The following is a 17,430-nucleotide window of genomic DNA, read 5'->3' on the forward strand; positions in this document are numbered from 1 at the left end:
GGCAAGTCCCTTAGCTTCCCTATTCATATATTTCCCAATATTCAACCCAGAGAACAGCCAAGGTCAGAGTTTGAATACAGGTGTGCTCCAGGATGTCAAAATACAGAGAACTTGGACATCATTGCCACATGTTCTCAAGACAGAAGAAGCTGGTCTTTTTTTCTCCCTAGTCATGACAGGCTCACCTTTCTCCTGCCCAGTTGTGTTATATCAGTCTCTTTATTGTCTCAGGTTCTCAATCTCAGCATTCTGCCCTGGCAAAGAAATCTGTCTTTAGAAGTAGATGGGAAGGCACATTTTGTGAAGTTTGCCCAAGGCACAAACAAGCTAGCTCTAGCCCTGGTCCAGCACTATTTCAGAGAGTTGTTGCAAGGGTTAAATTGATGAGGGTAAGTTTTATCAGATGTTTGGCAAAGACTCGTCTTAAGTCTAAGGTCCAGGGATTCGTTTTCATAAGATTTTGGCCTTGTACTATCTCCAAACCCATGGCAGATGGGGGTGGGGTGGGGATGAAGCAGGAGAGGCAGTATTTTAACCCTGGATGGCTGTTTCATAGATGTCACTAAGAGGGGTTGAGGGCTAGAGTATGGATGGATCCCTACAAAGTATGGTACTACTGAAAAAAAAGACTCAACATAGATGCCAGTGCTTTGATGTTCTATAATATATTGCTATTATTATGATTCAACCCAAGGATTTGTTGAAAGTGTTTCAGAAAACTATCCCAAAGTCTAATGAAATGAGCACACAACTTCTTATAGATCTGGGGGTGAAGGTCTCAAATTATTTGTGGGAAAGGGTTCCTCACCTGAAGCCTCCCAATCCACATGGAGCAGATCTGGCCACAGATACTTATTAGCTGTGTGATCCTGGACAAGTCACTTAGCTACTCTCAGCCTTAGTTTCCTCATCTATAAAACGGGAGTAATGATAGTACTGATTCCCTCAGTGTCATTGTGAGGATCAAATGAGATGATATTCCTAAAATACTTTGCAAACTTTAAAGTACTATAGAAATTCCAGCTACCAGTTTGTAGTTGAGCAAATTCTTTTGCAAGGAGCCTGGGGTTCATGTTCTAGCATCTCATCCAATGTCCCTTCTTTAGGTGACCTTGACAGTCACAGATATCCCTGATCTAGTGACACTGAACATTCCTAAAGAAGCATCCTGACTTTGATCTTTCCACCCCCCAAACTCACCTCTCTACCCAGTTCTTGTAGCTGGGGATGTCCTTGGCATAGAGCAATTTGTTTGATGGGGAGTCCTTGCCCAAGCGGTGCTCGGACGTGGAGCAGGAGTCCATGAAGGTTTGAGCCACCACAGAGAGGCAGGCATCAGTGATGCTGTTCTTGTGGATGTCAAATACAAACTGGGGGTTCTTGATCATATTGACCCAGAACCTCAAAGGCAAGCTGTGAGGAGAGAAGAAGGAAGGGAACAGAGATGATCGTTAATACAGGAATGGGAGAACAAACAAGATGGTGGGGTTTGAGAAGTGGTAGATCCTCTAGATCTTTGCTGTGACACACACACACACATCACACACACACACACACACACACACACACACACACACACATACACACACACCCCATTCTATATCTCATTTCCATGTCTTGGTACCTGCTGAGTCCTGTGCCTGGAAGGTTCCTCTCTTCCCCATTTCCAACTCTTAGAATCTTTGATGTCTTTCAAGAGCCAGTTTGAGTCCCATCTTCTGCAGTAAGCCTTTACTGTGTTCCTTAGCTGCTAGTGCCTTCCTCTCTAAGGTTACCTTGTACCTACTCTATATTTATCCTGGATGTATCTATTTAGAGTATAAATGCTATATAGTATGTATAAATATATATAGAGATAAATATATGCAATATATTTGTACATATATAATTTACAGATAAATAAATAGTATAAATCTATTTAGTTATAAATGTTATTCCTTGCTCTTCCCCCCCCCCCATTAGTGCATAAGTTCTTTGAGGGCAGGCACTATTTTTGCTTTTCTTTATCCCTAAAATTTTGCCCATGGTAAGCATTTAAATGCTGAACTATTCATCCTCAGGAAAAAGGGAACTGAGCTATTGGGGGAGGGTGCTTTTATATGGACAGAGGAAGAGAATAGGGTTATGAAGCTGTTTATAGCTCTCCCTCCTCTCCAAGGCTGTCTAATAGGAAGGACAATGAGCCAATTCTTTTGCAAGGGACCTGGGCTTCATGCTCTGGCATCTCATCCAATGTCCCTTCCTTAGGTGACCTTGACAGTCATATTCTTTACCAAAAGAGAGGTTACATTCTCTAAGTGCTTAATAAATGTGTTTCCTGAATGAGAGCTAGACAAACTCCCCAGAGAAGCCAGTGTGATGCTTCGCTATATGCAGTACAACTAAATTTCCACGCATGATTGAATTTTTTTCTAAAAGATCCAAATGGCTCTTGGGAAGACATTTTGATTGCGTCAAGACAGACAAGGCAGTTCTGGTTGCTAAAGAAGGCACCTTGAGGAAGCTCTCCCTCTGATTACTGAATGTTGGACCCTTTTTGATCTGCCTGCTGGCCTTCTAAGGTAGAGGGGAGAGAACCAGAGTAGCAACATATGCAACTCTCCACCTGCTTTTCTCTCTCTTGCCATCCTCCCCTGCCACAGTAAAGTTACTTCCTTCAGTGCTGTAGGGCAGCCACTGATGGATGATAAAAAGACTGAGGCTTTAGGGCTAGGAGAATTCATTGTATCCCCAGCAGGACTCTATGCCAGTTTTGGACTTTTTCCCCCTTTGCCTTGTTGTCCATGTTGTTATTCTCACTGTTGGTAATAGCTCCAGTGCTTTTTATGTGCTTGGTTTTAAACTCAGTGAATTCAATTCAACTCAGCAACTGCAATATGGCTCCATCCTTTTGTATCTCTCAGCAGCCCATACAACACTCCACACACGTATCACAACACTTACAAATGCCGGGAAAGTTAGATAAAAACAACGACGACATAGGATTATGAGTCAATCAACAAGCCTGTCCGAGGTCTCTTCCAACTGTAAAATTCCATGCCTAGGGTTCTAAATATTTTGTCACTGGGGGCCTGGGCATTGTGGCATTTAAATATACTCATTCTGAGCAGCCATCCTATTGGGAGAGGAAAAGTCTGGAATTGGAAATAACGGTGGGCCTGGTGAACCATGAAATGGTGGTGAAATATGGAAAATATCTCTAAGCTTCAGTTACAGTTGGGTGTCAGATAGATCATTGAGAACTTTGGCCTTGATTACTCCTCATGAAGCCATCTCCATCCTTCTTATCCAGCCAAATCAACCAGTATTTATCAAGTAAGCCTACTATGGGTCAGGCACTGAGTTTATCTTATTATGAAAGAAGATGGCAGCTGGATTGGTGAATGAGGATGGCTTTGGAATCCCAATGAATAAAATTTCTTTTCTTTCCATTTCTTCTAGTGGACAGAGAGGAAATAGTTCTCAAAGCACCTCTGAAAAATGAGGAGGACTCTGGCATTTGACTATTGGTCACTGGTGGATGAGTGGTCATTGGTATTTGTATGTAGGACACGGTGGTGATATTCCTTCTTTTTAAGCCAGTTTTGCTGACAGACAAATCAAACAAGGGAGGCACCTAGCACCAGAGGCTCCTGCCTAATGAAACATTAGCATATTATTAACATTAGTGGAGGCACTAATCTCTGGCTGATTGCAGCCACTCAGACTAAATGAGCAGGAGGTTTATTTAAAAGAGAAAAGGTAGGGGGATGTGAAAGGGGGAATAGGGTGAGGGAGGGCGTTATAGGGTTGGGAGAGGAATGAAAAAACAATCTCTTTTCAATCAGAGGAAATTAAGCCTGTCAATATGCAGACCTCATAATTCCCAGACTGTTCTCCCCTCCTTGTACCCCTCTCCTCCACCCTTCAGTCCAGGACAATGAGTAATCTGAGACAGGAAGGGCCTTTTTGAATAGGTAACCCAAACAATTTCACCCTGGATAGCTGGGGGCTGGGGAGTCACCCTGGGTACTCTCTGGGGCCTCACTCTGGACTATTGCTATTTTTCTTTGTGGGAAATTCTCATTTTCCCAAAGACTGCAGTATAATCAGAAACGCTCCTTGTCACATCTATTGAAGTGTGGCTAACAGTGGGCTTATGCTAACAACAAGTATAGGATGAAAAGATGAATAGATTCCAAGAAGCTTAGATGAAGTTTTGGATGATGGATTCATTGGTGTGGTCCAGACCTATGACTTGATAGGAATGGTAAGTTCCTGGTGAGGAAATTGCCTCTGCACCTGAAGCTCTGCCAATGCTCTGCTACTGAGAGTCTAAAGAGAGTTGCCTAGGATGTTCAGGGGTGAGTGACTAGCCCAAAGTCACTCTTGATTATAAATTTGAAATTTAAATCTAGAATTTTCTGAATTCAGGCAATGCTGAGTTGAATTTTAGATGTGATCCAAAACAGGCTACTTATGTAAACTAGGCAAACTCAGTTGGGTTATGCCTTCCCTCTGATGTTGGGGTTAGGTGGAGCAGTCATACTGTCCCCTCAGTGTGTCCCTTGGTGCCTCTGTCAGAGACAGAATAGAATCCCAGTAGAATGCCCCTGAGGGTGAGGAGTGTTTAATTTTTGTCTTTTATTTCCTAGCTCTTAGCACAGTGTTAGGCACACATCAAACCCTTAATAAATATTTGTTTTATGGAATTGAATTGAACACTGATTTGCACTGATTTTTGGTTTTAGGGAGACATTTTTGCAGGTGAAATTTAAATGGATTTCAGTAAAGGAAGGTCTAAAAAAGCTTGCAGAGCAGCGGTAAAGAAGAGGTGATTGTAATAAGAAAAAAAATCACATTTATACTATGCCATTTGGGTTATAAACCTCTTTACTCAGGCCTAGAGCTCAGCAGACAGAGGGACTAAGGTTGTGATTTCACTGATAAAGGGAACTTCCAGACAAGAAAACTCCCTCATACTTTCCAGGAAGACTGGGTCCCTTCTCTTGTAATTGATGGTCCTGGAGAGCTGCCTGAGACCAGTTAGAGGTTAAGTGACTTAGGGGCAACTATCTTGCTCAGTGGACAGAGCACCGGACCTGGAGTTGGGAGGATCTGGGTGCAAATCTGGCCTTGGACATTTCTTAGCTCTGTGATCCTGGGTAAGTCACTTAACCTCATTTGCCTAGCCCTTGCCCTTCTACCTTAGAGTGGTTACTAGAACTGAAAGTAAGGATTTTTAAAAAATATAGGAACCCAAATCTTCTTGACTCCAAGGTCAGATCTCCCTATACTATGATTCATTGTTTCTTAGAACTCAACAGAGCATGCATTAATCTTACAGATCTTCAGATCTCTAAGGAGAGCCATGGTTGGAGGGGAATGGCAGCCTAGGATGAGTTAGGCATAGCCATGCCAATAGAAAGACCCAGGAAAACATCAGATCTATAAAGGGCCTCCAGGAAGGAAATAAACCAGAAATCCAAGTTTCAAAAGGTTCTGCCACAGGTTTTAGAGAAATCTTTAAGGGATTCTATGAGGACTGTGCCAACTACTACAAAACTACATATGAGCAGAAAAGAAGGAATGCAGCCTTAATGTAGTAACACTATGAAAGTGAGAGATTATGGTGGTACTGGGATCCCTTGATCAAGGAACTTGTACAAGCTTACTACTTACTTAGAAGATCCCACATATATATGTGGGGGTCTCTCCAGTACTTTGTAGGGAGGATTTTTGCATGTTTTGAGGGTGTTTTGGTTTCTTTCTTACCTAAACATCTCACTCCTATCTTTTAATTTACTCTAGAAATAATGCTCCCCCCTTTCCCTGCCTCAAATGTGCATCTTCCTCTGTCTCTCCCAATCCTATTATTCACATTTTCCATCCTTATTCCTATTTTCCATGCCTGGTATTCCTACCAAAACCCCTCCTTTTTTGCTGCTCCTTCACCAAATCCCCAATATAACAGTCATACTTTCCCCCTTTACTCTCTCAAGTACACCCCTTAATTTATTATTTCTACTGTTCCTCATAGGACCACTGCTCATTTGTGGATCAGCTCCACTTACTCTCAACATATTTTTCCTCTGATTACCTTAACTTAAACCTGGAATTTCCTAGATGACCTCATGGGCTCCACTGTCTTCTCCTGTAATGCCTCTAACTTCTCTGATATCTTTCCTTTCTTAGAGAGAAGATAGCATCTAGAAGTCTCCAAAAGAAAGTGTGGGAGAAGAGGTCCTGGGCTGCCTACCAAACTGAAGGTCCACCTCATTGTTGCCTCACCTGGGCAGTTTACCAGCTCCATGCCAGAAAATGGAATTGCTTCCATTTGAATTGTCTTAGAAAGATGCTAGAGATCAGCTGGCAAGACAGGGTCCTGAACACTGATGTTCTTTCTTGATCTGACCTGCCAAGCATTCCAATTCTGCTGCAGAGAGCACAATTCCAAATGGTGCTGTTCAATTGCAAACACATTTGCCTAAAAGACTATTTTATGGAGAATTCACACAAGGCAAGTGCTCACATGGAGGTCAGAAGAAGTGACAAAAGGACACTCTAAAGGTCTCTCTGAAGAACTATAATTGTTCTGAGACAAGGTTGTGAGGTTGTGAGACAAATGAGAGACACTAGCACAGGACTGTCTAGTGTAGTGGGCTTGCATCAAAGAAGGCGCTGTGCTCTGTGAGCAAAGCAGAATTGAAGTAGCCCAAAAGAAACACAAGATGCACAAATTTAGACATTTCTACCCCAAATAGGCATATGGCCTATTTGTGCCTGAGCTGTGGTAGAGCCTTCTGATCAGCCACAGTCAGACACACTGTACATGGACCAGGATGATGATATGGTTTTGGTCCTCTTTGTGTACAAAGGACAACCAACCAACCAGAGAGAACTGATGACCTGCCCATCTCAGTGTCACCCCTAAGTGGCTACTAGTAGATGATTTAGGTAGATTTTAGATACCATCTTGCTTTCCTAGTACCCTTCTTGTGAGACTCAGGGATTGTGATTCGTCTTAACCCCAGATTTATCTCAAACCTCTGCTTTTTCATCTGTTCCTGCCACCTACTAATTTACCACCATTACACCAATGATTCTTACTTGTGGTGTAATGACATATAATTATATCCTCCTCATCTTATTAGACTCACTTCCACTTTTTGACTTTAACATCTAGCTTGGAAATTTCCTCGCTACTCCATTTCCTGCCCTTCTCTTTACAAACTTAAAAAAAAATTAAGTTGTGCCCATTGCACAGTTTGACTTCATAGTTCTTAGCCTTCCTTAAGGCAGAAGACCTCTTTCTTTAGGATTCAGTAGTGTAGCCATATCTTGAATCTCCTTACTTATTAGCATTGACACTTCCTCACTGTTGAGATATTGAACTCAGTACTGCCTCTCTCCAACCACCTTATCATCAACTTTTCCATGTCTGAGCCCTTCTAGGCTTGCTCTTCGCACTCATTTGGAACTACAAAAAATCACTGACTCTGATCTTTTTTTCTTCACTCAATGTCCTGGATGTCAGAGCATTACTATAGAAAATCAGGGGATTGTGACAGACTTGTATCACTACAAGCTCATGATATATATAGCCTCAGCTGCCCCCACCCCACTGTCATTTGGCAATTCTTTTCTTGTTTCTTATTGAGTCCCATAGCAGTTGTTCCTAATCATCTCCACTTTTCCCTGGCACACCAACCACCCCTTCCCATCTTTCACTGTGGGGGCAGGGAGGGATTGAGGGGGTTGGGGAACAAGGTGATCACCTCACCTTTGCTTTTACAGAGAATACTGAGTCTACCCAACTCAAGTTCCTTCATCTATTCCTGGGTTTTTTTTTTTTACCTCAACATATTTCTCTCTACAAGCATGCTCTCATCCTTTTAGTCAAAGAAAGATGTTACTCTTCTTTTTCTAATGTTTAACTCAATCACCTCTATTTTGTCTGTTAGAGGTTTTTGGTATTCGAGTTTTTTGTTTTTATATCACCTTCATTTCCCAATGTATTTCTCCCTTCTATGCTACCCATTTAGCCACCTATTTCTTCAGTCCCATACTTTCCCACCTCTTCTAGGAACTCAGCCTCTTAGTCATTCATCTTTGTCTAGCAGCATTCATGTATTTAACAAATATTTATACTGTACCGACAATTTACATCTTCAATCGTTCGTTCACCATTCGATCCTTTTCCTCTGTCTATAAACACAAACTGAGTTTTCTTTACCTTGAGAAGTGTTTGGTTTGATCCTGATTTCCTTATTTTCCCTATCTTCCTTTTCACTGCCCACCTTCTTAAAATTGGTCTATCTCCATTTTCTTGCTGCACCCTCATCACACTAAAATGGCCCTCTTGAAGGACACCAATGCCCTCCTAAGTATCATTTCTATTGGTCTTTTCTCAGTTCTTCTTGATTCTCTAAGCATTTTAGACTATCACCTGCTTTAAATTTTCTCCCGTCATAGTCTCCATGATGTGGTCATGAAGTCATCTTCTAGGGATAGCCAATCTAAACAGACCAAATAAAGATTATGTTCAAGAAGACTTGAAGTAGATTTTACTATGTTTACCTAAGCTAGTTTCAAATATCCACCATCTCTGTTCTTCATCTTAAACATTTCCTCAATTATAATAGCCTTATGGTAAATACTGTATGGTATGCATTATGTAGTCAGTCACATGCTCTCAGTCTGAATCTGATACAAAGATAGTACACAGACCCTGGGAGGGGTGACATGTATTCTAGAGAAAGAGAAGGCAGGGTAATAGAGAGAAATAGTGTTGGTTAGTACTAAGTCTGCCTTTAAAGACTTTAAGTTTTCTAGTGAACTTCTCTTTGAAGATAGGATTTGAGGGAACAGAAAGCAGATTCTTGGGTGTACATTAGAGGATTATTACAGGTATGCATCAGGGAATAAAGAAATGGATAAATGACTAATCAATTGGAAGGAGTTGAGAAAGATGATATGAGAGCAAAGAATAGAGGGGGAGACAGATAGACAGAGAAAGAGAGAGAGAGAGAGAAAGAGAGAGAGAGACAGACAGAGACAGAGAGAAAGACAGAGACAGACAGAGAGAGAGAGAGAGAGAGAGAGAGAGAGAGAGAGAGAGAGAGAGAGAGAGAGAGAGAGAGAGAAGCAAGTGATTCTCTTAAAGGTGGACCTGCCCATGAAGATAAAGACAGTGGAGCTGGCCCCCAGCCCATCCAGCTGGTACTCTGGAGGTTGTGACTCACAGTTAGGGGAGCAATTTTGCTTGGCTCTCCTGTTCACTTACCAATTGCTCTTCCAAGTGTGCCTGACATGGGGATCATGGATACCATGCTTGTCTGCCTGTTCATCCAGGAAATCAAACATGTACTTGATTGCAAGGGGCAGGGCAGATCCTCTGTGAGCAGTGCTGAAGATGGTCTCAAAGAGATCATCCACAAATTTCTGCAGAGTTCCCTATTGGGATGAGGTTGGAGAGAAGGGAAGGGAAGAAAAACAAATGTCAACACAATTAAATCCAGGAACTCTGAGGAATAATTAACAACCAGATTGAGTGGATAGACAGACAGACAGAAAGATAGAGAGAGAAGGCATGCTGGGATATTGGAGCAAAATTGGATAGACACATATGGAGAATGTTCTTAAGTCTCTTTTTACCTGTCCCTTTTAAGGACTCAGGGCATCATATCCCTGGGATCTGTCTTTGCAGGCAGGCTGCATCTGGACTGATTTTAGAACACTAAATCTGGACATAAGTGAATCTCCCTGGACCAACAATGGAATTGGTTTAGCACTCTTTGGTGGGTGTTATTCAAGTATTTCTCACAAATGCTAATGAACAACTCCTTTGGTCAGAACAGACAAATGCAATCTGCTGGTTTAATTTGAGCATTATTCACACTTCCTAATGAATAATTGTTGGGTTTTTTATTTTGTTTTTGTTTTTTGTTTTTTCATTCGATGATATAACCAGCTGGTCTGCTGAACAAGGGAGTACAGAGTCAGTCTCAGGAGGGAAAGAGTGAAGAATGGGCAAAGTAGAGGCCTGAAGTTTCCCAAGAAACTGAATTAATTTGATTCAGTCAGGCAATGACTAGGAAAGCCAGGCCAAGACCGAAAAGAATAACAGTCACATTTCCATCACACTTCAAGTTTTACAAGATTCTTCACTTCCAATGATGCGATGCAAATTGGATCAAATGGTCATAGATTTAGAGCCGAAATGACCTCAGAAATCATCTAACCCAAACTCTTCATTTTAGAGATCATGACAGTGAGGACTAAGGCAGGTAAGTGATTTGTTTGAGGTCACATAGATAGTAGGAAAATCATGGCCTTCTGACTCCAAATTCAAGACTCTTTCCACCAAACCACTGGCCTTTAGATTTTATTATCCCCTTCTTGCAAATGGGTAAATTGAGGCTCATAGGCATGAAATGACTTACTTGGGGTCACAGCAAAGAGGAAAAAATTTCACTTAACAGGGACCTGACATCTCAGATTGTTTATCATTTGCTCTTCTAGGGAAAAACTGAATAATTTGTGGAAATATGATATACGTGTGTGTACATGTGTGTATTTGGCTAGAGATACAGACATATGGAGATCTCATGACGGAAGACATGCTCTTCTGTCCACCTCAGTCGCACCCCAGCTCCCATACCTTGGTGGCCAGTAGCCGGGTTAGGTAGATTTCAGACACCATCTTGCTCCCCCGGTCGCCCTCCTTTTGATCCCCGTGCTCATGATTCTTCACGAGGTGCCACATCTTGACCCCACTCTCCAGGTCAGGTGTGATCATGGGTGTGCGGGAACGGAGGCTGTCGGGGCTCCCCGTGTACCGGATCATATTTTCTGCCAAAAAAAACCCCCAAACTTGTGAGGCTTCTCAGCTTCTCCTCTCCTGTTTCATCATGTGTGACTCTAGTGTGCCATCTCTGCTATTGCAGATAATCTGCTAGAAATCCTAGGGGTATAACCTGCTATAGTTTTTATAGCCCTGGGCACCGCATCTTTGTGTTCATCCTTATTCCTTTTCATTGTTATTTTGGTGCATCTTATTGCCCCTTTGTGGTTGTCATTCAGTTGTATCCGACCCTTGGTGATCCCATTTGGGGTTTTCTTGGCAAAGATACTGGAATGGTTTGCCATTGCCTTCTTTAGCTCGTCTTTAAAGATAAGAAAATGGAAGCAAATAGGGTTAAATGACCTGCCCAGGGTCACACAGCTAGTAAGTGTCTGAGGTTGGATTTGAACCCAGGAAGAAGAATCTTCCTGTCTCTAGGCCCAGCGTTCTCCCCACTGGGCCACCATGACGTCCCAATCTTTGAGGTCAAGGATGGGATCCTTCTTATTTCTCTAGCCTTTTCCCCCTGTGGAGCCTGCCATGGCCTGTTGTGGAGCTTTAAACAAAGAGAGCACTTAAGAAACCTGCCTTGAATATTACCTCTGTTTGTTCAGAGCCTTCCTTCCATCTTTCTCTCAGTCATCTCATGTCCTTTACCTACTTCAAGGGCTGATTTAAAATTCACTGTTAGGTTCCCTAGATTGGCACTATTTGGTCCTATTCACTCTATACCTTCATTCAGTACCTTCCTAGCCCTTAACAACAGTGCCAACCACCACAATTGCATTTGATCCTGCTTTTTCATGGCAAAATGCTTTCACAAAGGCATCATTGCCTATGCATTAGTGCATTGTTGGAGGGTCATGGCATGAGGGAGGAAACTTATGGTATAATTAGCCCTATTTGACAGATTAGGAAATGAAGGCTTACTGAGGCTTAAGTTATTGTGCAGTTATTTTCATTTTGTCTCCTCCATTCAAACAGGAAGCTTTTGTTGGTCTTTGTATCCCCAATGTTTTTTAACTTGGCATATATGGTGGCTCAGTGGATAGACTGGTGCCAGAAAGATCTGTGTTCAAATTCTGCCTCAGACACTAACTAGCTATGTGACCCTAGACAAGTCCCTTAACATCCATTTGCCTTAATCCACTGAAGAAGGAAATGGCAAATCACTTCAGTATTTTTTGCTAAGAAAACTGCCACCGGGTCATGAAGAGCAGAACTTGGATGAACTGAACAGCAAGGAGAGCTTTAAAAGTATTTGTTGGCTGACTGACTGACTTGCTTAAGATGAGATAGCCAGGAAATGGCTGAGCCAAGATTCAGACCCAGGTCTTTGAACTCTAACGTTCTTTCTCCGGATCCATTCTTGTGTAGGTTTTGTATTTTTCTCACTCATTGCTTCCTAAAACTTCTCAAGTTTAATCTCTGTGTGTTCTGAATCTCTGCCTAGATCACGAATGCCTTAAGAAGAATTGCTTGGATCCCTTAACAAAAAGTGGAGGGCTCCAAACTCCCATTGTTCTTCCTCCCATCACTCCTCCCTCTCCCCTCTTTAACATTTCCACTCTTTGTCTGGCTCCACTCGTGATTACTCTATGCTGTCCTGGATAGAAGTCGTTGCCAGTTCTCTTGCCTGCCTCCCTGTAAGTGTTCGGAGCTACACCCACTAATTATGCTCTTGTTTCTCAGGAGTCAGGCTGAATGGCTCAGCTGGAGCCCTCTGGTCCTGGACACCTTGGATCTGCCATGCTGTCTTCATGACAGCACCTGCTCAGGGCAACAGTCTCACCTCCTGGGACGACAAACCCTTACCGTATTTGCTTGCTGATGTCCTCGAGACAGTGGAGTTATTCACTGCATTATAGGCTGTGACTTGCTTGGAGACTAAAGCCACTACAGAGCCATCTGGTACCTAGAGGGGAAAGGTCTCCAATGAGTCAGGCATAGAATGTCCCTTGGCTACTCCATGACACAGGGTTGACTGGGGTCGTAGGCAATAGAATTGGAAAGGACTTTAAAGAAGGTGCATTTTTCTTGTTTTTGCACTGCATTGTGGAGGGGTGAAGTCAAGCCCTCGGGGCTCCTCTAGTCCAATCCCCTTTATTTTACAGATGAGGGCATAACAGAGGCTCTGAGAGGTTATGACTTGCCAAGGTCACACAGTTGGTAAATGGAAGAACTGGGATTGGAATCCTGGTCCTTAGACCCCTAAACCACTTATTTTTCTATTCCACCTTATTGCCTCTCTCAAATTCAGATAAAGATCCCCTTGCAATGGATTTTGGGAGCAATATGGCATCATGGAAAGAGCACTAGACTTTGGACTTAGAAAATTTGGGCTGAGTCCTGACTCTGCTACTTACTTTCTGTATGTCTTGAGTTTGTTTCTGCCTCTTTAATTAAGGATTAAGCAAGATGGACTCAAAGATCCTTATGCCTCTGACATACTGAATGATGTGCTGGATTTGGAGTCAGAGGACCTGTGTGACCTTGGGCAAGTCGTTTAAAAGTTTCTGAACTTGTTTTCTCAACTATAAAATGAATGTATTGGACTACAAGGCCTCTAATGCTCCCCCCCCCCACACACACACAGACACACTTTTAAATCTATGTCCAATGAAATCAGAATTTTTGATTTGTTCAGAGAATTTTTGATTTGTTTAGGAATTGCTGAGATTTACCCTTTCTAAGAGAGAGCTCTGGATTTTAAACAAAAGATAAAGTGCTAAGCTAGGACTACTAAGTTTGCCACTCACTTCTCATGCCATCTAAGATTAGTACCCTGCTCTAGCATCTTTTGTCACTATACCTCAATACGGATAATCACTTTTGCCAAAAAATGGCCAGATCCAATCTACCCTTTGACTTCTACCCTTTGTCTTCTTTCCAGGCTCCCAGTCCATGCTCTGCAGGAAATCCAGGGCCTAATTCTTGGCCCATTGGCCTTTTTTGTTTGTTTGTTTGTTTTTGGCCAGAACACCCTCACAGGCACTAAGAGAGAATACTAGCATTAAGGGTTTGCATCTCAAGACCAGGAGAAGTTCTATCTAATATGTGAGGTATCTTGGACATGACAATTGTATCAACATGGAAATCTAGAAATCCCCAGTTTATTTAGTTGGGAGGTAGAAACCCCGGGTTTTGATCTTGTCATAAGAGAAAATTTCCCCCTGAGGGAAGGTCCCACTTTGCCAGACAATAAACATCCACTTCAGGTGGGAGGTAATCCCCATCCAAAGTTGAGTGACTCTTGTCTCCAGAAGCCTTTTCCCAGTATATCACACCCTCCTTCCAAGGATCGAACTCAGGACCTTCAGCTTGCAAGACTGATGCGCTGCCTGTAGTGCCAAAGAGTCTCTTCTTCCTTACCTGGTAATGGGCCAATGTGTTTAGTCTCTTCCAATCATTTTCAATCTTGGTGGTGATGTCTTCATCTTGTAGGATCATCCTAGCCCCACTTCCTTGTCGCCATTCTGTTGAAGAGAAGCATAGTGTTTCAAGGGCTTCTGAGGTACATAATGTTGAGAGTCTGAGAACTCACATGCACACACCAACCCTAGCACATTACTGACAGTTATATGAACAGCACTAACACTGTTGGCATAAGCATCCATATGTCCTAATCCCTCACAGTTCCTGTCATAGCTAGGGGACCAGATGGAAAGGACATTGACTTAGAGTTTGGAGAAATGGGCTTGAGTTCTGGCTCTAGCATCAATTACCAGTCTGACTTCAAACACATTTATTTTTTTAAATGATAGGTTTTTATTGATCTCTTTTGTTTTTACATTCCTTGGATGTCCTATATCTTCCTCTGTCTCCCTTCCCATACAAGCATACATTGTTACAAATGATTTTTTAAAAGAAATTCTAAAAAACCAATCAGTATATTGAAAAAAATCTGATATTACATCCAATGTTCTACATCTGTGGACCTCTTTTTTTGCAAAGAAATATGGGGTAATGTCTTCTCATATCTTTGGGACCAAGCTTGTGCCTTATATTTTACATTCTGCTTTTAAAGTTTTGTTTCAGACATCTATTTATCCATTCATCCATTTGTCTGTGTATTTATCTATCTATCCCTTTGTTCATCAATTTATTAGTTCATCTGTCTATGCATTTATTCATCTATTGATTGATCTATTTATCCACTTTTTCATCTATCCATTCATTCATCTATCCATCTTTTTATCTATCTATCTATCTATCTATCTATCTATCTATCTGTCTGTCTGTCTATCTGCAATTTAGAAAATCATTGATTATAAGTTTCTTGAAGGCAGGGAATTTTTTCTTTGAATGCCCAATATTTAGGACAGTAGGTGGCCTATGGTAGGTATTTAATAAATGTTCCCTGCTTAATTCTTTATTTTCTTTGTGCTTCACTGAACATGACTAGGTTCTACACACACTTTGGCTTGGCTATACTGGTATTCCTGCTTTTCCTCATGCATGAAACTCCATCTTTTGCCTCTATATCTTTATAAAGTATTTCTTCCTTACCTCATTTTCACAGAGCTCATGGTTTTCTTTGGGGCTCATAGGAGTCAAGCATAGTATTCTACAAGAATATTTTCCTGATCTTTTCAGCTGTTAGTACCTTCTTCTTCTTTTCTACCACCCACTCCAATAACTTTTAATCTGTGTATTTTATATGAACCTGGTGTCTTTTCTGGTTAGATTGAGCTTGTGGAGGACAGGACTATGTTGGTTTTTTTGTATCTCTAGAGACTAACACAATAACATTAACACCTGGAACACAGCAGGTATTAAATTAATACTTGATTGATATTGATTGATTTATAATAACATAGATTTTGAGCTAGAAGTCATCTTAGAGAGCACCCAGTCTATCTCCTTCATTTTTTTCAGTTGTGTCTATCTCTTGGTGACCCCATTTGAAGTTTTCTTGGCAAAGATACGTAGAGTGGTTTATAATTTCCTTTTCTAGCTCATTTTACAGACAAGGAAACTGAGGCCAACAGAGTTAAGTGGGTTGTCCATGGTCACACAACTAGTAAAGGTGGGAGGCCAGATTTGACCTCAGGGCTCTATCCACTGTGCCACCTAGCTGTCCTTCTCCCTCATTTTACAGGGAGGGAAACTGAGAGGATTAAAGTGTGACAATGTCACACAGGTAGTAAGTAGAAGAGCTGTGTTATCTCTTCATTCAAGTAAGTGGCAGTCTATAATTGGTTAGTTTCATCACCTGCATCCATAACTAACCCTGGCAGGGATGCCTTTGGCCACAAATGATACTGGGTGAGGGAACTGTGGCTAGATCTGCATGACACATTCTCCCTTTTGGGAGGAAAGCTCCATCTGCATGTGTTATTGGTAATGAGTCAGAATTGTTACCTTTAGGTATGAAACCCAGCACATTATTATGATGTGACGCTGGCATCTGCATCCCCATAGTCACATTATCTGCACAAACACCTACACTGATGAATCACACACAGAAAACCACAAGTATATCCATGAGCTACATGCCAGAGACATCTGCAAGTATGCAAGGTACAGTCCATTTGGAGACATAGATATGTGCATTCCAGTCTCTGACCAAAAGCACTTGGAAATCCATGTGTTACCCAGATGGATAAAAACCACCGAAGATTGTGCATGTGTGCACGCGTGCACACACACACACATACACAGAGGCACGCATCAGAATAACCTCCTAAATCCAAGTACAATACACATTCTAGTCAAATGTCCAGAGAAATGTGGCTTCCAGACCTACAAGTTCCTACCCTATTCCTAAGTCAAGGCAGCTTCTTTCAGACTTTGGAAGAAGCAAGGTGTTTTTCAGAGTGCATTATGGTAATGGAAATAATGACTCAGAAGTGATGAATCCTGGTGCTATTATGGATTCAGTCCATGGCTCCAAGGGATCCATTCCCTGATTCACAGCCTCATTTTCCCTCGTGTCAAAGCAGGGATGTGGATATTCTACTGTGCCCTGCCTTGGGCTACAGTTGTCACATTTGGGGTATTTATAGGGTTCCTCTCCCAACACCTCCCTGCCTTCTATTACCGCTGTGTTGACAATACTTAAGATCCACAACCTGGCCCCAAGCTCCAGACTTGTATTTCAAACTGGCTTCCAGCCATCCTCTCCTTCCCTATTTTTGCTGATGACACTATCACTCTCCTAGTCACCCAGGCTCAAAACTTCAGTCATAGGATATAGAACTGGAAGGAACCAATGACTGAGGAAAGCCTTCAATGACTTGTACAGAGTCACCCAGGCAGCTAATAGCTGGAATTCAAACCCAGTTCCTCTAATTCCAAGCCCAGCCAACAAACTTCCTATTGTACTACACTGCCTTTTAATGGAATGCCCTGAGTTTATCTTTCAGCCAGCTAGATGGTGCAGCAGATAGAGTACTAGGCCTGGAGTCAGGAAGACTCATCTTCCTAAGTTCAAATCTGATCTCAGACATTTATTAGCTATGTGACCCTGGGCAAGTCATTTAACCCAATTGACCTCAATTTCTTCATCTGTTAAATGAACTGGAGAAGGAAATGACAAACTGCTCCAGTAGCTTTGCCAAGAAAATCCCTAATGGAGTCATGAAGAATTGGACATGACTTAA

The 17,430-nt window shown here is 42.0% G+C and overlaps 1 protein-coding gene across 3 annotated transcripts in view; it reads right to left on the reverse strand.

Annotated features, from left to right (window-relative positions):
- The window catches only part of PLXNA4 (plexin A4), a 690,148-nt gene that overhangs the window by 23,925 nt on the left and 648,793 nt on the right, over positions 1 to 17,430 (reverse strand). For all 3 annotated transcript variants that reach the window (XM_056799707.1, XM_056799709.1, XM_056799708.1), the window contains 5 exons: positions 14,198 to 14,301; positions 12,641 to 12,740; positions 10,643 to 10,833; positions 9,266 to 9,435; positions 1,201 to 1,413 (listed from right to left, as the gene is read on the reverse strand). In XM_056799707.1, the coding sequence (XP_056655685.1) occupies positions 1,201 to 1,413; positions 9,266 to 9,435; positions 10,643 to 10,833; positions 12,641 to 12,740; positions 14,198 to 14,301 (778 nt within the window). The remainder of the gene's footprint in view (positions 1 to 1,200; positions 1,414 to 9,265; positions 9,436 to 10,642; positions 10,834 to 12,640; positions 12,741 to 14,197; positions 14,302 to 17,430) is intronic.

Source organism: Monodelphis domestica, chromosome 5, assembly GCF_027887165.1.
Source record: "Monodelphis domestica isolate mMonDom1 chromosome 5, mMonDom1.pri, whole genome shotgun sequence".
NCBI classification, from domain to species: Eukaryota; Metazoa; Chordata; class Mammalia; order Didelphimorphia; family Didelphidae; genus Monodelphis; species Monodelphis domestica.